Here is a 19,440-nt window from a genome sequence, read left to right as displayed (position 1 = left end):
ATGGGGAAAAGAGCTTAACTGGCTCCTTTAGAGGGTCATAGAAAAAAACATAACAGGTTTATAGTGTGATAACTTGAAAACGAGGTGAAGTAGGATTTTGATATTGATACCATAAGTGTGTCTACTAACAACTCCTGGCAGCCTCGTCCTCAAGGTCAGAGGTCAGGTTTTCTGAAAATCTTGTAACAGGATGAGTCGAGATGGAAGTCCAATTCCATCCATCCATCCATCCATCTTCATCCGCTTTATCCGAGGCCGGGTCGCGGGGGCACCAGCCTAAGCAGAGAAGCCCAGACCTCCCTCTCCCCAGCCACCTCCTCCAGCTTATCCGGGGGAATACCAAGGCGTTCCCAGGCCAGCCGAGAGATATAATCTCTCCAGCGTGTCCTGGGTGCCCCGGGGCCTCCTCCCGGTGGGACATGCCCGGAACACCTCACCCAGGAGGCGCCTAGGAGGCATCCTTGTCAGATGCCCGAACCACCTCAACTGGCTCCTTTCGATGTGGAGGAGCAGCGGCTCTACTCTGAGCCCCTCCCGGATGGCTGAACTTCTCACCCTATCTCTAAGGGAGAGGCCAGCCACCCTTCGGAGGAAGCTCATTTCTGCCGCTTGTATCCGCGATCTCGTTCTTTCGGTCACTACCCACAGCTCGTGGCCATAGGTGAGGGTAGGGACGTAGATCGACCGGTAAATTGAGAGCTTCGCTTTTACACTCAGCTCCCTCTTCACCACGACGGACCGATGCAGCGTCCGCATCACTGCAGCCGCAGCACCAATCCGTCTGTCGATCTCCGGCTCCCTTCTCCCATCACTCGCGAACAAGACCCCGAGATACTTGAACTCCTCCACTTGGGGCAGGAACTCATCCCCGACCCGGAGTGGGCACTCCACCCTTTTCCGGCTGAGAACCATGGCCGAACCAATCAATTGGACTTCCAAATCTGGAAGTCCAATTGATTTTCAAATTGATGGCATAGGTGCATTTACTAAAAATCTGAAACGAAAAGTCTGAATCCCTTTTAGGGATGAAGTTTGGTGACCTTGGTCTCAAAGTCGAGCTCAGAGGTGAATCTTGGGAACATGACACTGGATTCATATTGTAGGTCTGTCTGCTAAAATTCTCAGACGAGTTTGAATCCCAGTGACCTCGACCTCAAGGTCAGCTTTCTGAAAACCACCTAGGCCTTGAATTACTCGTTTAAATAAACCTGAGAGTCTTCACGTCTAAAAGTCAATGTTTTGATCAACAGCTGATGGCTCAAGTTACATTAATATTTTCACAATTTACAATAAAGAACTAAGATTTTGCTCATTCCCTCAAAAATAAGCTTGTTTCTTTTATTTCTTTTTTATCTCAGAGCAGAGGTTAACTGTTCAGCTTCAGCCGCCTACAAACGGTGAAGCTTGTCCTGCATTTCCGATTGTCTATGGCAGGGGTGGGCAACCTGCTGCTCCTTATAGTGCGGCTCCGCGTGGTTTGGGAAAATAAATTATAAGTATTTAGCTGAAGTGTATTTTATTTATGTTAGTTATTTTTTTAACTTGTAGTTCTAAATTGGAAGATTATTGTGATATTGAAATATAAAAATAAAAATTATATTCTATTATTTTTTTCATCGCTCAAAATAAGCGTCACACTCGCGGAAGCCGGTATACCCGCTGAAACGCCGTACATTTATCGAGACTTTCAACCATTATTATCATTATTATTATGGATCTTCGGATCCACATTATGTCAGCAGCTATTCTCCACCGTGAACTATGTTAAAAACAAACACCGCTCACGCCTCACGCGATATAAGGGTGGCGGCTCACAACAGTTTTTGTTTGCTACATGGATCATTTTAGTTCAGCTGGGTGTCTTTCCTTTTATTATATTTTTTTTAAGAGTTCAAAATGTGTTAATTACATAAATAAAATGTAATTTTCTCTGTAGCACTTCATGGATTTCAACACACCTTACTTGTTCACACAAAGCATAAAAGTAAAAAACAATATATACAGTGTTATCTTCATTTTAGATGTCAAAAAGTATTTGCGGCTCCCAGTGTTTTCTTTTGCGTGGAAACCAGGTCCAAGTGGCTCTTTGGGTGTTAAAGGTTGCTGACCCCTGGTCTATAGTGTCAGGAACGAACCTCAGAGACCATTCTCATGTTTTGTTTTGTTTTTACATTGCAAATCAAATTTCTCATCGAAGTTAAAAGATGTTAATTTGGATGAACACGGATTTGCCTGTAATGCTGCAGTTTTCCCCATTTCAGAGATTTGGTTGGTTTATTTGTCTTAATAATAATCAGATTCAATAAACCCTTGGAGTCAGTTTTCTGCCTGTTAAGATTCATAAGTGCCATAACTCCTGCTAAAGGAGTTTTTAATCTTTTCAGACTTGTTTCCCTCTGTATAATCTATGAATTTCTGAGCTTCTTTACTGATGTGTAATTAATATTAAAATGACGGTAAAAACCGGCACAATCGTACACTTGTTTTACACCCTACAGCACCACAACTCGCCGAGGTGCACAACCTGCAGAAACAGCTGTTTGTCACACAGTGCCGTTCGCCAGGCACCGGGCGGCTGATATGGCGTGGCTCTCTGGTGGTGTGATGAAAATGTTTTCTTACAAAATCACAATTCCATGTTCAAGTTTCATTTGTTTGTTTGTTTTTCCTCCCAGTCCTTGTGCTAAGCTGAGACACAAACTTGTTGGCTATAGCTTAATATTTGGTATACAGACATGTGATTAGTATGGCTCTTTTAAAAATGTAAAACTATTCCTGTGAGAGGAGTGAACCACCTACACCAACAGGAGTAAGTCAACCATCACCACTCAGGTGCTTTTTTTATAGCCACTTTTCTTCAGATATTTCCTCCAGTCATTTATAAAAATGTATCAATGATTCTTTTAGTTTATATAAAAAAGCTGATTTTGTTTGTTTTCTAGACAGATTAAATTGATCATGTCTTGGGGTGAATAATTTACCTGACATGGAATCAGAAATAAGATAAGTTTTCAACAAAAAAAAAATCTTATCTTCACTGTTGGAAAAAGTCGTTTCTGTGATGTGAATAAATGTGGCGAATTAATGTCGGAAGATTGTAATGGTGTACAAGCGAGCTTGCAAGTGCCCGGTTTTAAGCAACTGTGCCATTGTCTCACTGTCCCAAACGCTTTGACAAAATCACTTTATTCCACTCTCTGGCCTCGTTGTGTGTTTGATGTTTTTTCTATTTGTCTATATTTTCTGTATTTAAAAAAAATAAAATATTTGGAGTGAGCACCATTGCTTTGTCTTAAATGTAGATGTGAAAATCACAAATCAAGCATTTATTTGAATTTTTTAAAAGACTGTTTATTGATTTATTTGAATCTGGAGTATTTTCCATTTATTTTCTGTTGGCTGTATTTGTCATGCTTTCTTTGCACTCTGCACTGCCTTTGTAGACATTCAAGAGTCACATCAAATATGTGGTGACAGCATTGGGAGAAACTCGCCCACTGACCTGCTCACAGTCCATTTTCTTCATTGCGCACCTGTTTGATTGTAATGGTGAGGCTGAATGTCTCGTGAGTAACTGTTCTTTAGCTGTTGTTTACACAAAGTCAGTGTGTGATGCTCAGATTGGAATACAAGTCTCTCTTTATTAGTCTTCTGATTCTATTCTGATAAAGTGACTTGCTGTTCCCTGCCTATGGTAGCCTATCCCAGTTGTTATAGGGTGATGGATTTCTTTTAATTTGTTATAATTCTGTAAGTGAAATATTTGTTCCACCTAATCCAGGACAGAACCATAAACCTCCACTTCGCACAGACTCAGATATTCCTCTCTTCTTGGGATGACGACGTTAACGTAGCGGCCATCCATCCCGTTGCATTGGAACTCTTGAATGCCGCCTGCAGGGATACTTGTGATCACAGCACACCTGGTAAAAGAAGCAGAAATCATTTGTTTAACCTGGATACTTTGACCACGTCTCTGATGTAATGGTTTTGAATAACACTGGATTCTTCAGATTTCACTTAGAGCTGCACAAGGAGACGACTATGAAGGAGATAGCTGGCAAATTTAATCTATTAATGTTTTTGCTTAATGCTTGGAGTCACAGAGTGTATTGATTAATGTACTGCTGCTGCCATCAGGACAGTAAAAGAAAAAAATCCCAACTAAGGTCCAATTTGTAATTGATTGAAATTATAATGCTTTCAGTTTTTATTCTGTAAAGTACCTGGGATTACTGTTGCCATTGTTGTCAAGAGAATCTCCGATGTGAATCTCAGCCCCGTTGAGTCGTTCTGGGTCAGAATCAGAGTTGACTATCTTAACAGAAAACACTTTGTGTGTTTTGCGCAGGTCAAGTCTCCACCAGGGGCTGACGTCATAGTTTGTCTGAGCGCAGGATCCTTTTTCTGGGTTGCTGTTACGATTTCCATCTATGGCATTATATGCAAGCCCTAAGGTCTGCACTGATGACTGCGTGGCTTTTCCTTGGAGTGCAAGGTTCTCTCCTGCAAAAATATGGTTGAGGGATTTTTATGTTCTCATCACAGGCACATCAGACAGTTTACTTGAATAGGTGAGATGATCAATGCAGAGACCTTTAAACAAGCTCTAACAACTCTTTTTTTGGGGGGGGGTCAAAATTAACAAAAAGTCAAAATTAACAAAAAGTTGTCATTGCCCGAATACTCATGGACCTGACTGTAATTATTGATATGGTGATAAAGAAAAGGGTGTTGTTTAATTTCTTACCAGTTGGGGCACGATACCCATAAATCTCCACTTCACAGAGTGTAAGAATTTTGTCTGAACCTGGTATACGCACAGTGACATAACGTCCCTCCACACGATTACTGAAAGTTATGGTGCGTGAGCTCCCTGCAGGAATTGAAGGAATTACAGCAACCCTAAAAGAGAGGAAGAAGCCTGTAGTCTCAAGTCTTTCTATTATACAGAAAAGTTGGGATAAATACTGAATACACTGGAAATTAACATTAACTCACCGTGAGTTTGCAGCACCATTGTCTTGTAACATGTTGCCAATATGAATCTCTGCTCCATTGATCCTTCTTTCGCAACAGTCTCTTCGATTGGTGATGATCATGGAGGTGATTATATAGGACTCCAGCAAGTCTACTCTCCACCAGGGGTTTGCCTCTGTTGCAGTGTGACTGCATGATCCATACTTAAAGTGAGATTCACGGTTTCCATCGATAGCATTACTCGCTGCTCCAAATCCATCCCATTCTCCCGGGTCGATTAGACGTGACTGCGTGGCTTTTCCACGTAAAGCCACATTTTCTGTAAAAGATATAAACATATTTTCATCAGCTTTGCTTTTCCTTTGGAGGAATTGATATCATCCAAAAACCTCTGTGTGCTCAATCTACGATCATTAGCTTGACATGAAAGTTGAGCGTTTAGGGTTCTAAGTAGTAACAACACACAGATGACTGTCTCGATCAGTTCATTTTGGTTATTGCTTTTGAGCATCATCTTCAAGAGGTTAATATTTTGTTGTTTTTTTATAGATTTGACTTAACACGTATTGGATGGAACGCCATGAAATTTGCACAATCAATACATGTCATTAACTTTGGTGATCTTTTTTGTACAGTTAGGATGTCTACTTTTATTTTTTAATTCTGCTACGATTGGATCAGCATGGTATTTTTATGTACATTCACATTTGTTTTACAGTTAAAAATAATTCTACTACATCTAGTGATCTTTTATAATTGATCCTAATGTGCTGGTATTTGTACATCGTACTTACGGTAAGTGAAGACTGAGGACATCTGCACAAAGAGGAGCAAAAGAGATGCTCTGCTGAAGCTCATAATTCTGGTTGATAGATAAAAAAGAAGATTGAAAGAATTAAACCTGCAAATTTAGGTTTTGCCAAATTTGCAGGTACTGTAGTACAAAAACTGAATACATGCACAGTCAAGTGCAAATGTGTCAAAAAGTTCCTTAATACAGTGAATTGTTGAAAAACGTAAGATGACTGAAATAAAAATGTTAATTCTTACCCTGAATTTGTTCACGTAATCAACAAAGAGTCAACTCTCAGGTGAGCCAAAGCATATCATTACTATTCACTTTAAATACCATATTCAGCTTGGACACTATCCAATCACATTACATTACAGAGTTTACTCCCACCACTTATCACCTTTGGACTCCTTGAAATGTTTTGACAAAGTTTATATAATGTACATTCGGGTTTAATATTACTATTTGACTGCATTTTCCCAAGTGGATCATTACGGTTTTGCCACACTGCTCCACTTGATTGAGCTTTATTATTAATTTATGACTGTAGAAAATGGTCGTCTGTCGGACAAACAACTTCTTCATTGAGATCAAGGAGTCGACTCGCAGTCAAGTCTCTGGAGGAGGAGTCGGTCATTTTAAGTCACATTAGTCATCAACACCATCCAGTCATATCAAATGATAGTCTTACAAACATGTTACAGAGCATTAATGCACATTCAGGTCTCACAGTGCTATTTGACTGGAAATTACTGAGTTAAGTCTTTTACCTTTTTACATTTCTTTTGTCTTCCACAATTTAAACACATCATCAAAAGACAGATATTAGTTGTGTTGTACACTGTAACAATATTGCCAGTTGTCATTGTGATGTTGTTCAGTTACACCTTTATCTACAGGTTATGTTTTTTTGGTTTTCCATATAATTCAGAAAGTCAGCATTTTGGTGAGTACTGAACTTTGTACTTAACAGTTGAGTCAACATGAAGACCTATCAAAATATTTGCATGTCGTTACGTCACTCTGTGCTTGGGTAAGTATTACACAGTTCAATGTCACCACATGCATGGACTGTAAAGATGCTCTCAATAACTTTAACTTTAAAAACAAAAATTCTAAAATATAATAATAATAAAAAAAAATAAACATAGCATAAAACCACCAGTCCTTCTTTTTAAATAAAACATAAAAATGTTGTATAACTCATACTGGTCAGCCAGCAGGGAAACATGGAAGCACTTTGACATTCTAGTATTAAACATTTAAATTAAATTATCTTAAATTTCTCCTCATGCCTCCTTTTAAATACAGCACACATTAGTAATACTTAGGAAATAAAAACAGCAGTTATTATTTTTAAAATGTAGAAAATTGTCTAAATGACGAATAAATAATAAAATGAAAAAAAGGTTTTAAATGGTTTTATTGTATTTCAATAATCGTTACATACAGCCTTTTCTTTCTTCAGCAGGTACAATAACAATCCATCAATTGCTTATAGTAGGAAAAAAATAGGAGCTGGAATGAAAACATTTCCAGACATCTATCACAATGTGCAGGTTGTATACATGTTTATCTGATTTTTGTCTGCTGGTTCAACAATGGGAAGAAACGTGCTTTTTTGAGAAGCTTTGTTTGAATGTGCTCTTATATTGTCTGTATTTAGTCAAGTCAAGTCAAGTCATCTTTATTTATATAGCACACTTAAAAGACATCAAGTGTCGGCCAAAGTGCTGAACAGAGGGATAATATAATAAAAGAATTAAAATAGAAAGAAAACATTTTAAAAAAAGAATTGTAAGACATGTAAGAATATATAGCATATAATGTACATGCAAATATGCACATACATATACAAAAACTGTACGCATTCACACACAAGCACACGTATATACACATACAACACCATCCAATAAAATAATAGACCAAATAGACAGAATAAAAAGGATATCAAGGAGATCCGAAAGCCTTGAAAAATAAGTAGGTCTTGAGATTCGATTTAAAGACTTCCAAGGATGAAGAGAATTTTATGAAGGGGGGAAGACTATTCCAGAGTCTCGGGGCGGCAATGGAGAAAGCCCTGTCACCTCTAGATTTGAGCTGGGAGCGTGGAACTGATAAAACCACCTGACTGGAGGAGCGCAGAGATCGAGTGGGTAAGTGCAGGCTAAGAAGATCTGAAATGTAACCTGGAGCCAAACCATGGAGAGCTTTAAAAACAAATAGTAAAACCTTAAAATTGATTCTATATTTAACTGGTAGCCAATGTAGAGATGCGAGTACTGGAGTAATATTCTCTCTCTTTCTAGTACCCGTCAGGAGCCTTGCAGCTGCATTTTGAACAAGTTGCAGGCGTGACAGGCTTGAGTGACAAATGCCTAAATAGAGAGAGTTACAATAGTCAAGACGTGACGATATGAAAGCATGGATAACAGTTTCCAGGTCTTTAGATGACAGGATATTTTTGTTTAGAAATGCTCCTGAGTTGGAAAAAACTGCCACGAACAACTGAATTTATTTGCTTGTCCAGCTTGAGAGTGGAATCAAAAATGAAACCAAGATTTTTTACATGGGGATGTACATTAACTGATAATGGGCCCAAATTGTTTCTTATGAGTCTAATAGAGTCCTGCTTACCGAAGATTATAATATCGGTTTTGTCATGATGTAGTTTGAGAAGGTTCAGAGACATCCAGCAATGTATGTCGCTAAGACACTCTGAGACTTTCTGCAGTGTACTATCAGCACCTGGTTTTAGAGAGAGGTAGAACTGTGTATCGTCTGCATAAGAGTGGTAAGAGATCTGGTGTTTCTGAAAAATGGAGCCTAATGGGAGCATATATAAGGAGAATAAGACCGGGCCCAGAATAAAGCCCTGAGGTATTCCACAAGTGAGTGTAGCTGGGGAAGAGTATTTGTTACCCAGCATCACAGAATATGTTCTGCTCTCTAGGTAAGAGGCAAACCATTTTAGAGCAGAGCCTTGAATGCCGACACATGTCTTTAGACGGTTTAATAGGATTGTGTGGTCGACAGTATCAAATGCTGCGCTCAGGTCTAGAAGGATTAAAACTGTACTTTTTCCAGAATCAGCAGCCAGAAGCACATCATTGAACACCTTTCAGTAGAGCAGACTCTGTGCTGTGGAAGGCCCTGAAACCAGACTGATATTTGTCCAGAATATTATGCGTATCTAAGAATGAGGATAATTGGTGGAGGACAATCTTCTCAAGGACCTTAGACAAAAAAGGCAGCTTAGAGATTGGTCTAAAATTGCCAAGAACTGACGGATCTAAACCAGGTTTTTTTTAGAAGCGGCTGGACAACAGCTTGTTTAAACAAGTCAGGAACAGTTCCATATGAGATACTGCCGTTTACAATAGCAAGGATGTTGGGGCCGACTGTCTTCAGCACATCTCTGAGAAATGGTGTAGGTAACATATCCAAAGGGCACGTAGTTGGTTTCATGTGCATTATTATATCAGTGAGATGGGATAATGAAACCGGTTTAAATTCTGAAAAAAGGAATGAACATGTAGGTGGTTCAGAGGGGTCTTGGGATGAGAGCGGGATATGTGCTCGGATATCATAAATTTTTTCAGTAAAGAATTTTTGAAAATCCTCAGGCATGTGTGGGGCAGTCTCAGATGTGACTGATGTGGTGGGATGAAGGACAGAGTTGATTGTATTGAATAGAACTTTAGGATTACCAGACTTCTTGTTAATAATCATGGAGAAATAATTTGCTCTTTCTACCTTGATGGTGCGCTGATAGTTATTTAAGCAATCTCTAAACACTTGATAAGAGACGTGGAGCTTATCTTTCTTCCATTTTCGTTCTGCTTTCCTGCATTTCTGCCTGACGGCGCGAGTGACGTTTCAGTAATAAAATACAAAGTATTTTCAGTCCTCTATCCTAAAGTCTCATCATGCAGTCACAGAAAAACTTAAAATGAGCTTTGTGGGAATTCAGTTTTAGATAGATAGATAGATCATATTAAAGATTAAGTGACAGTTTTGGTTCATATGAACATCTGTAAAAGTTGAATGTTATGAACCTAATCAAGTTTAGATCCATACACTTCAACTTCACACAGACTCAGGAACTCTTCTCGGTCAGGGATGACAATGTTCACATAGCGGCCGTCCATTCCATTGCATGTGAAATTAGCAACAGCACCTCCTGCGATGTTTGTGATCACTGCACACCTGGCAGATGAAACAAAAAGGATAGCAAGTTTTGTATTTTAAAAAATTTCATAAATTAAAAAACACAGGGATTTTGAGAGCTATATACACTTTTCAGTTCAGGTTTGTGTTTTGTTTCGGGTAGTTTCTACATTTGGGTAGAGCTAAAATAGTAAAACAAGACTACACCACCATTCTTATCATGGCAATTAAAATTATATTATAAAAGGAATTTCTGGCATTTGTGAGACTGAACGGCTTATCTGTTGTTTCCACAAAGTCTGTGAACTGGGAGCAACTTGCCAGGTGTTTTTACAGATTTTAACAGACTTCAAAAGTCAACAGTCTTTAAACTACCTGGGGTTGTTGTTGCCATTGTTGTCAAGGGAATTTCCAATGCGAATCTCAGCTCCTTTGAGTCGTTCGGGGTTGGAGTCAATGTTGACAATTTTAACAGAAAACACTTTATGGGTTTTGCGCAAATTAAGTCGCCACCAGGGGCTGATGTTGTTGTTTGTGTGAGTGCAGGAGCCCTCTTCCCACTTGCTGTTACGATTTCCATCGATGGCATTGTATGCAAATCCAAATCCATACAACGATGACTGTGTGGCTTTTCCTTGAAGTGCAAGATTGTCTCCTGCAAAAGGAATAAACTGATAAAAAATAACTGTCAACATCTGCATGTGTTTGCTGCTAACAGTTACAGTTAGTCTTGAAGAAATGCATGCCATTTGATTGACTTTTTCAATGTATTATTTCTTTTCTGTTCCAAGGTTAAGTATTTGAGATCAATTCCCAATGATCAGATGATCCCCTATAATAGCACTTGGTAATGGTGAAAGGAAGAACTTCTTTTTAACAGGACCTCCAGCAGAACTAGACTGCAGTGCAGGTGTAGTGATTTGCTCTTCTTGGTGTGGTGAGCACCAAAACACAAAAAAGGACAGCATAAAGAGACTATGATTAATAAAGAGGACAAAGCACTAACTGTGTTGGAGAGAATGTCTAAGTCACACACTGAGCATGCATGTTTTCATACTACCTGATAGGGAAAAATATGGCAACAGTGGGAGTTTCAGACAAGCGAGGGAATGAGACTCCCTGTTGTTTGGATTTCACAAGGAGGATGTTGAGCAAAATGCAGTAATTTGCAAAACATGCTGTAAAAACTTTTCCTGCAAAAGGTAGTAGTACCATGAATTTATTCCACGAGCTGAAAAGTCATCCACTACAAAATTAAGGCTGTTTTAAACTCTGCATGTCAATGTCTCCCCACACACCAAAGAAAACATAAACCAGCTGTGATACCTGTGGCTGTTTTTGGTCAGTCGTTTTTATAGTTACTATCTAGACTTTTGTTTCTGTAATTTGAGGTGATCTCATTTTTGAAAATAAGATTTGTTTTTGAGGAAACATACAGTGATGTTTCCTCATATCTCCTAGCCCAGCAGCCTGAGCGTAGACCAGCTTGATACCTGGGTTTGATACCCAAGGGCTCTTCCCATTTTACCATTGTAATGTCAGGGAAGATGTGATTTCATGAGGACCCAAACGCAGACCACAGAGAGACAAAACTAAACTACAACAAACTATAACTATGACTATAATGGTTTATTAAAGCAGATGATAAGAACAGGTACTGAAGCAGATAACAAAAATAGAAAAGAAAAAAGAAAAACAGGCTGTGGAAAACTAAAGCCCAAAAGTAAACTGAAGCCATGGAATTAACAAGGAACCATCAAAACACAAGGAAGGATTCCCTGACAGTAAACAGGGAATGACACAGAAGCTGGAGAGATAAGAATAAACACAGAGACAGGACTGACTAAACACAGGAGAAGATTAGACACTGAGGGAGAGAGAAACTATGATCACTAAGAACTGAAGGCTAAATGAACTACACTCTAAACATGACAAATAACTAAGAACCTAAGAGCTAGAAAACTAAAGAGAAAGTAAACAATCTGAGAAGAACTCAAAAGTACAAGAAAATCCAAAATAAACCACTCAGAGAATGTAACCCAAGTTAGAATATCATTTACAAATACTGTTATATCCCTCTGCAGCCCCTAATCTCCTCAATGTTTTCAGCTGGTGCTAATTGGCCACACCTAGTCAGGTATGGATAAAAGCATACCTGAGGCAAGCTTCCCAGAGAGCTCACTTGTCTTTGCCTTGGTGGCACCAGCCATTTTAGCCAACCTGGTATTCCATTTTAAGAAAACAAACAAACAAACAAACAAACAAACAAACAAAAAAAAAACAAAACCCTCTTCTCACCTACACTCTGGTATTCGTCTCCTTTTTTATGTTGCGGCTTTTGAGCCGGGTCGTAACATAAGTGGGGGCTCGTCCGGGATTGTTTGGACATTTTAGTGGAGACTGAATATCAGTTTTGTGTTGCTTTTAAGTGGGTGAGTGACGGTGTTCACTGTAATTGGGCAGACTCCCTTTAGTGTGTTTCAGCTGGGTGGCTGTGCTGCCCTTCTATCGAAGCACTTGTTTATTGTTTTGCTTTGTTTTTTTAATTTGTTATGTTTGGTAGTTATCCAGGGTGGGGGTACGCTTCAGAGTTTGGTAGGAGACTGTACCCCTGGTCTGCTGCCTACCCTTGAGTTTGCGTTTAAAGTTGCCTCGAGCCTGGTACACCACTGAAGACTAGGTAGGTAAAGTTAGGGTTTAATTGTTTTTAGCGTTTTAGGCTGGGAGTTGCTCAAAGTGAATCAGTGGCACCAAACTTGATAGGTTTGAGACCATTCATTAATTATGGTCTTGTAGCTGAGGCAGGTAGGTCGTTTTTAAGTTGGCATAGTGTGTACTGTGTGTGCATGTGTCAGTGTTGATGGATGCTAATGAGATCCTCATGAGGTGAGTGTTTTGTGCTGTGACCTTTAGTGTTGTGGGGAATATGGCTACTTTTGTTGGATCACTTGAGTGTTGTTGGTCAGGTGATGGCAATAACACTGTGGGGTGCTGAGCCACCCTTGATGTGATCATTGTGTGGCCATAGCTCTTCATTTTGTGGTTGGTCACTAGCATGCTTGCTTTACTGAACTTTGGAGTTTAAAGTAACTTGTTGTGGTATAAGGCCACTTGTATGTGACCATTTGTGTAGTGGAGACAACAGATCACGTGTGCGTGATTATTCGTTGCTACTGGTTTTGTGTTGTAGCAGGTTGAATAATCATTTTGGGTTTGACTGTTGTACTCCTTTGTGTTGGTCACATGTTACTTTTTGTGTGTTCAGTGTGGCAACTTCAAATCCTCATGCAGGGGCATCCCTGTTTAAAATGCCAACTAAAGAAATGTGAGTATTTAGTTTTGTGTTAGGAGAGCTGGTAATAAAGTGCTCAAGTTTGTCCTTTGGCTCAAGCTTATTTTTGAGGGATCAAGGCTTCAGAGGGGCTTTTCATTTGTTTAGGGGTCCTAGAGGAACCCTTTTGAGGGAGGAGGTGTTGCGTCCCTCTGCAGCCCCTAATCATCTCAGTGTTTTCAGCTGGTGCTAATTGGCCACACCTAGTCAGGTGTGGATAAAAGCATACCTGAGGCAAGCTTCCCAGAGAGCTCACTTGTCTTTGCCTTGGTGGCACCAGCCATTTTAGCCAAACTGCTAATCCATTTTAAAATAAAACCTCTTCTCACTAACACTCTGGTATTCCTCTCCTTTTTATGTTGCGGCTTTTGAGCCGGGTCGTAACAATACTCCAAAACTGAAATAAGCCCACACTTGGAGATTTAAGTGCTCTAAGATGTGATGGGGTCTTATCATTCCAGACTTTGTTCAGTCTTCTCACGAACGATCTTGAATTTAACAGCAAACCAATGATGAGAAGCTAATCTAGAAAAATATCTCTCCTTTGAGTCCCTTTTTGAGTACTAGTGTTTTGGATCAACTGAAGACTCTGCAGTTCTTTTAGAACAATTAGATAATAAATAATTGGAACTGGTTTTCAACATCTTTCTGAGATTAAATGTTTCTAGTTTTACCAATACTGTGCAGATGACAGAACGCAGTCCTACATATTTGTTTAATATGCACATTTATGAACATATCCTGGTCAAAAATGACTTAAATACACCTCAGTGTTACTGGAGAGAAAAGTAATACAGTCCACAGTAAGCACCTGGTTAGGCAACATGTTTATAAACTTCCAGCCGAGAACAATAACCTCAGTTGTTTCTGAATTTACAGATCGTTCAGCGCAGTTTGTCTATTGGATATAACTCAAGTCTAACAAATTCATTTTTGTTATCTGGGTTCTAGATAAATATAATTGGGTGTCATCTGCATAGCAGTGAAAATGTATGTTATCTATTCCAACAATATTACCTAAGAGAATTTTTTCTTTCTTAAACTAATATGACTAGCATCACTAGCATTCCTATGAATTCCTACGAATTTGGCTGTAAGGCTGCATACTGTCCACATTTATGTAATAGCTCATATTCTTACCAGTTGGAGAAAGGTATCCATAGACTTCCACCTCACAGAGTGTGAGAATCTTTCTTGAACCAGGCAGAGTCAATATAACATAGCGCCCCTCTGCTCGGTCAGTGAAAGTCACATTGAAAGATATGCCAGCACCAACTTCAGAAATTTCACGAACCCTAACAAAAAGTGTGTGAGAGAGAAATATAGAATATATAGCTTTAGTGTCCTTGCGTGTAGCTTACCAGGGTAACATATTAGAACATGTGATTGTTCGTATGGTAATACAGTTGGTTCCATAATCTGTTGGACATTTTGTAGGTTTTTAAATCAAATGATATGCAGCTTTCAGCTTTGTTTTAAGGGATTTAAGAAAAAAATTACGTTGGTTGTTCAGGAATTACATCCGTTTTTGTACATATATTATCACAGGCTAAAAATTAATTGGACAAACTAACATAATTTTAAAAGTAAGGATTGTTTTTAACCCCTTACAATGAACAACTGCTTGAGCACTTGACACCAAGTGCTGTTTCCTTGCTGGAGATGTTCTGCCAGGCCTATACTGCAGCTACCTTCAGTTGCTGCTTGTTTCTGGGTCTACCTGCCTTCAGTTTTTCACTGTCCATTTGGACAGTGTCCAATCAGTTTTACAGTATTTAGCTGAATCTGAGGAGAGAGCCTGCAGTTCTGTACCCTGTATGCCTCAAGATTCATCCGGCTACTTCAAATGGCATTAATATCATTAAACACTCTCAGTCATACATTGCCTATACCATCAGATTGCCTCCAGTATGTTTGACAGATAATATGATTTTCGGTCTTATATTTAAAATTACTACGAAAAGTCTCAGGGAGTCTTGGGGAACAGGCCTAACCTGGCCATAAAACTGCCTGTCAAGCTTTAACTTATGAGACTCTGAAAATGGGGGTACTGTGTTTAAAAATTGTTATAATTCATATACAGTTATTGCAAGATTTTTGTAAAATCCCTTAAATTAAATCTGGAAGTCTGAACTTCATTCACATATCAATTAGCTGTTTTAAAACAATTCCAGGCCAAAACTACAAAAATTGTGTCTGTCCAACCAATTGTGGGCCAAACTGTAGAACAAATCAGACTTTCTCCAAAGTGTACTGCTAAGATGTATTTTTAAGTAGTGGTATATCTGTAGCAAGCAACCAGAAGTTATAGAGCAAAAATGATGGCAAATTAAGTAACAGATGTTGAGCCTTCAAAACCATTGACTGTCAGTTTTCACACTATCGATATTTGATTTAACTATAACCTCATGTACAGATATATAAACATTTTCAAAACTGACAAACATAGCAAAAACCTCTACTGCGATCACTGATCCTGTTTGAAAGACAGAGGTAAGCAAAGATTGCAAACACCACGAGAAAAAGGCCAAATAAAAGGTAAAAAATCTCTCTTTAACAATTGATGGTAATTTTTTTCTTTATTTTTACTAACTTTGGGTTTCCTAAACCTTCGTTGTCCAAAGAGTTGCCAATGTGGATCTTTAGCCCGTTGAGCCTTTCATGACAGCAGTCTCCTCTGTTGGTGATGGTGACAGAAGTGATGATGTAGGACTGAAGCAGGTCCACTCTCCACCAGGGACTCATCTGTGCACTAGTGAGTGTGCACGATCCTGCCCTGAAGTCAGAGTTACGGTTTCCATCAATTGCATTGTGGGCAGCTGAGAGGATGTTGTTTTCAGAGATTGACTGGGCTGCTGTACCACGCAAGGCCACATTTTCTGTGAATTGGGGAGTCAGTTATGGATATAAAACATAAAATAATAGGAAACACAATCAAGCAGATAGCAAAAAAATGCCCAGGCATCTAAGTTGTTGCCATGAGTTATGAGGTATTTATTTATGTGACCTAATTTCCACTGGAATTAATAAAGTATTCTGATTACTTCCTTTACGAGTTAGCTTATGAAAGACAGATTTGTTTTGTAATATGACTTTCAGAAAGGTCGGTCTAGCTTTTACACCAGGACAGTATAAAATGCAAACTTTTATGCAGAATACAATTCTAAAAACCAAAATATACTGTATATGAATTACTTATAGGCACTTGTTGCCAGAGTTGTTAAATTATCCAAAACTAGTCGTCTTGGAGACGAGTGTGTCTGCTTTGGAAGAAAATAACACCAATACTTCAAGCAGTCCAGACAGTCAAATTATAAAGACACATTATCTGATATTATAATGTATTTTGAAGCAGCATGTCAGCATAATTATTTTACAAGACTCCCACAAACAGACCACTCTGAATGTGTCATTAAATAATATTCTGTTTTCCTCTACACATGCGGCTAGTTTGCTGATATGCAAAGTTTTCAGTGGAGTCATTTGTAATAACGTAACCCTTCTCTGGATTAATCCTGCATGTAGTCTGATTTCTCATAGTTTCAATGGATTTCTGATTTCATTTTTCACTCCTGTATCAGAACACATAAATTCCTTTCCCATCGCTTGTCTTTTTTTCTGGAGATTAAAAACAAACAGAAAATACCTGTACTTTTTACTTTGCTATATTATAGAAATAACTGTCTGCACCAGCATTTTTCACACATTAGTAGATCATCTGCACAACTTTCCAGTGCCATAGGTGATTTTTTTTTTTTTTTTTTTTTTTTTTTTTTTTTTGCCATTATGGCCTCATGTTAATTAGCATTATGTAAACCTTTGACTTATGTCATAACCCCCAATCCATAAGCCTTTTATGGATTTTTAAATCAGGAGTTTTATCTCTTGGCAGCAAGCATTTTCATAGCTACTGAGCCAAGGACTGTTGCTAAAGGACATCTTTGTATGATGTTCATACGCCATTTTTTAACATTTAAGACATTACTCTCAGATCACACTTACGGTAACTGGAAGTCGAACTTGTTCTTAAGAGGAGCAGCAGAAGGAAAACACTCGGTTTCATTATTCTGGTTATGAAAGATGATATCTGTTGAGAACAAGCAATATTTAGTCCTTTCTAGTTATTAGTTATTACTGTAAGTATATTTAATTAGGACTCTTTCTTCAGAAATAAGCTAAGTCTCTCTCTGATTTTTCCCATTAGAATCTGGTCAGTGAGAGTCAAAGGCTTTAAAACAATATTTTTCCAGGTTCCTTCCTTAAATGGTGAGAAGAGATATGCACAATCTGTAGACTCTGAAGAAATACTAGAAGTAAAGTCTCTAGCAGACACCATTTATCTGTTAAATCAGGTTGCCATTCAAGGTGCAGACCTCTCCATGAAATAGTTTTCTTCTCAAAGAAAAAAAAAAAGTTGCTATACAGACGGTGATTTATACTGAACAGTGATCTTACAATTGAGATCCTCCTTTTGTCTGTAGCAGATGGTAATTTCTAACTGTGCTTTTCATAAATAAAAGAAAGAAAAGTGTTACCTGAGGATCCGGACAAAGCAGTTGCCTTTTTCCTGAAACAAAAACTGTTATTAATGATATTTCTGTTTGTTTTTATTATTGCATCTCATCTCTTGGCTGAATCACACCACACCAAAGGTTAAAATTTATCTCATGTTCCGCTTCAGCTCTGTCTATTCACGACCCAGTGGTTTGTTCCCAGGCATCTGTGTTTCACTTCCACAGTCATGTCCTAAATTTCTAACGTTTTGAGCAAAACAGTGCACCATAATGCAGATTTTTTTTCTTCCTGATTATTTTGCAACATCCTTGTTCTTGTACTTGCGTCACGCACTGTTGTTCAAAAGTTTGGGATCACCTTGAGCTTTCAGAAAACAGATAAAGGTTCCAGGGCACCAATAACTGCTTCTGTTTTTCTACATAATGAAAACATTTTCTACTGAAACTATGAAATAATGTTCACTCAATAGAGGGGTTGGTGCCTGAGGTCATTGTACAAAAACAATCTAAACACACATATTTTCCATGACAGGATCCAGAGCATGTTTTGTCATTTCCATGGGGAAAATCTACAGAATTTAGGACTTCATGTGCCAGTTACTGGTAGACTTTGTTGCCCCTCTCATGTATACTGACATTATTGATTCCAGCATTGAGCCCAGTATAGTTGGTGCTGTACATGTGCCAGGCTTTGGCAATAGCAACAGTGTTTTTAATGAAAATGTGTGGATGTGGTTCTAGAGTGGGAGTTAGAAATAACAGAAGAGAGCCATCAATGATCAAAGTTTGGACTGAACTTAAATCAGATAAAAGTAGTTAAGTATGTTAAGCAGCTGAAAATGCAGCTCAAGCACATATATGCAGAAGTACCAGAAAAGCCACACACTTCTAGTGAAAAGTAAAAATGCCTAGCTGCGCATTTTTGCTTGCCCGGGTGTTTCAACATGACAAATACTGTGACTTCTCCCTTTTCCTGTCTGAAACATATAAGCCAACAAATCTGCAGCAACTGAATGATGTTATTGTTTCAGTAGTTTTTCTTCTCCACCACACTCCTCTGCCACATGTGACAGGTGTCCTCCTTCACTAAATTTATGAACCACCTCTGAGGTCTTCCTCTTTTCCTCCTGCCTGGTAGGTCCTCATTGAACATCCATTGCCCAATATATCCACTATCCTTCCTCTTACTCATGCAGTACCACAGGTCCTCTCTCGGCACCCTATGATATTCTTACCCTATGTCCACAAAGACACAGTAAAGCTTCTTCTGATCTTCTCTATACTTCTCCATCAACTCTCTCAAAACAAACATCCCATCTGTAGTGCTCTTTCTTGGCACAAAACCATACTACTGCTTGCTGATCATCACCTCTCTTCTTAACCGAGCTTCAACAGCTCTTTCCCATATCCTCATGGTATGGCTCATGGAATTTATCCCATGTAGCGAGGAGGGTGATGTACAGCGCTGCACATCACCACTTGCTCTTGAAAATCAGCACCAGCACACTTCTTTCCTGTTCCTCAGGCGTCCTCTCACATTTCCAGATTGTGTTAAAGTTGTTTAAAAAGTCCACTGTCCATCTCCATACCTCCATACCTCTACAGTGATGTCATCTATCCGTCATATCAGCCAGCTCTTTCCATCTTCCTAT

General features: G+C 38.8%; 1 protein-coding gene across 1 annotated transcript; it reads right to left on the bottom strand.

Annotated features, from left to right (window-relative positions):
* Positions 1–3,329: 3,329 nt before the first annotated feature.
* On the bottom strand, positions 3,330–18,006 carry LOC116333467. Its single transcript, XM_039619887.1, has 12 exons — positions 17,810–18,006; positions 17,277–17,361; positions 15,868–16,153; positions 14,415–14,569; positions 10,319–10,598; positions 9,841–9,982; positions 7,901–7,962; positions 5,775–5,842; positions 5,002–5,299; positions 4,751–4,905; positions 4,227–4,506; positions 3,330–3,923 (listed from the first exon to the last, which is right to left on the bottom strand). Exons 2-12 carry the CDS (start codon positions 17,335–17,337, stop codon positions 3,773–3,775), a joined length of 1,938 nt encoding a protein of 645 aa, XP_039475821.1. The 5' UTR covers positions 17,338–17,361; positions 17,810–18,006; the 3' UTR covers positions 3,330–3,772.
* Positions 18,007–19,440: the final 1,434 nt, after the last annotated feature.

Source organism: Oreochromis aureus, linkage group 11, assembly GCF_013358895.1.
Source record: "Oreochromis aureus strain Israel breed Guangdong linkage group 11, ZZ_aureus, whole genome shotgun sequence".
NCBI classification, from domain to species: Eukaryota; Metazoa; Chordata; class Actinopteri; order Cichliformes; family Cichlidae; genus Oreochromis; species Oreochromis aureus.
The sequence above is the reverse complement of the archived record's forward strand: the minus strand, read 5'-3'. Positions and strand labels throughout refer to the sequence as shown.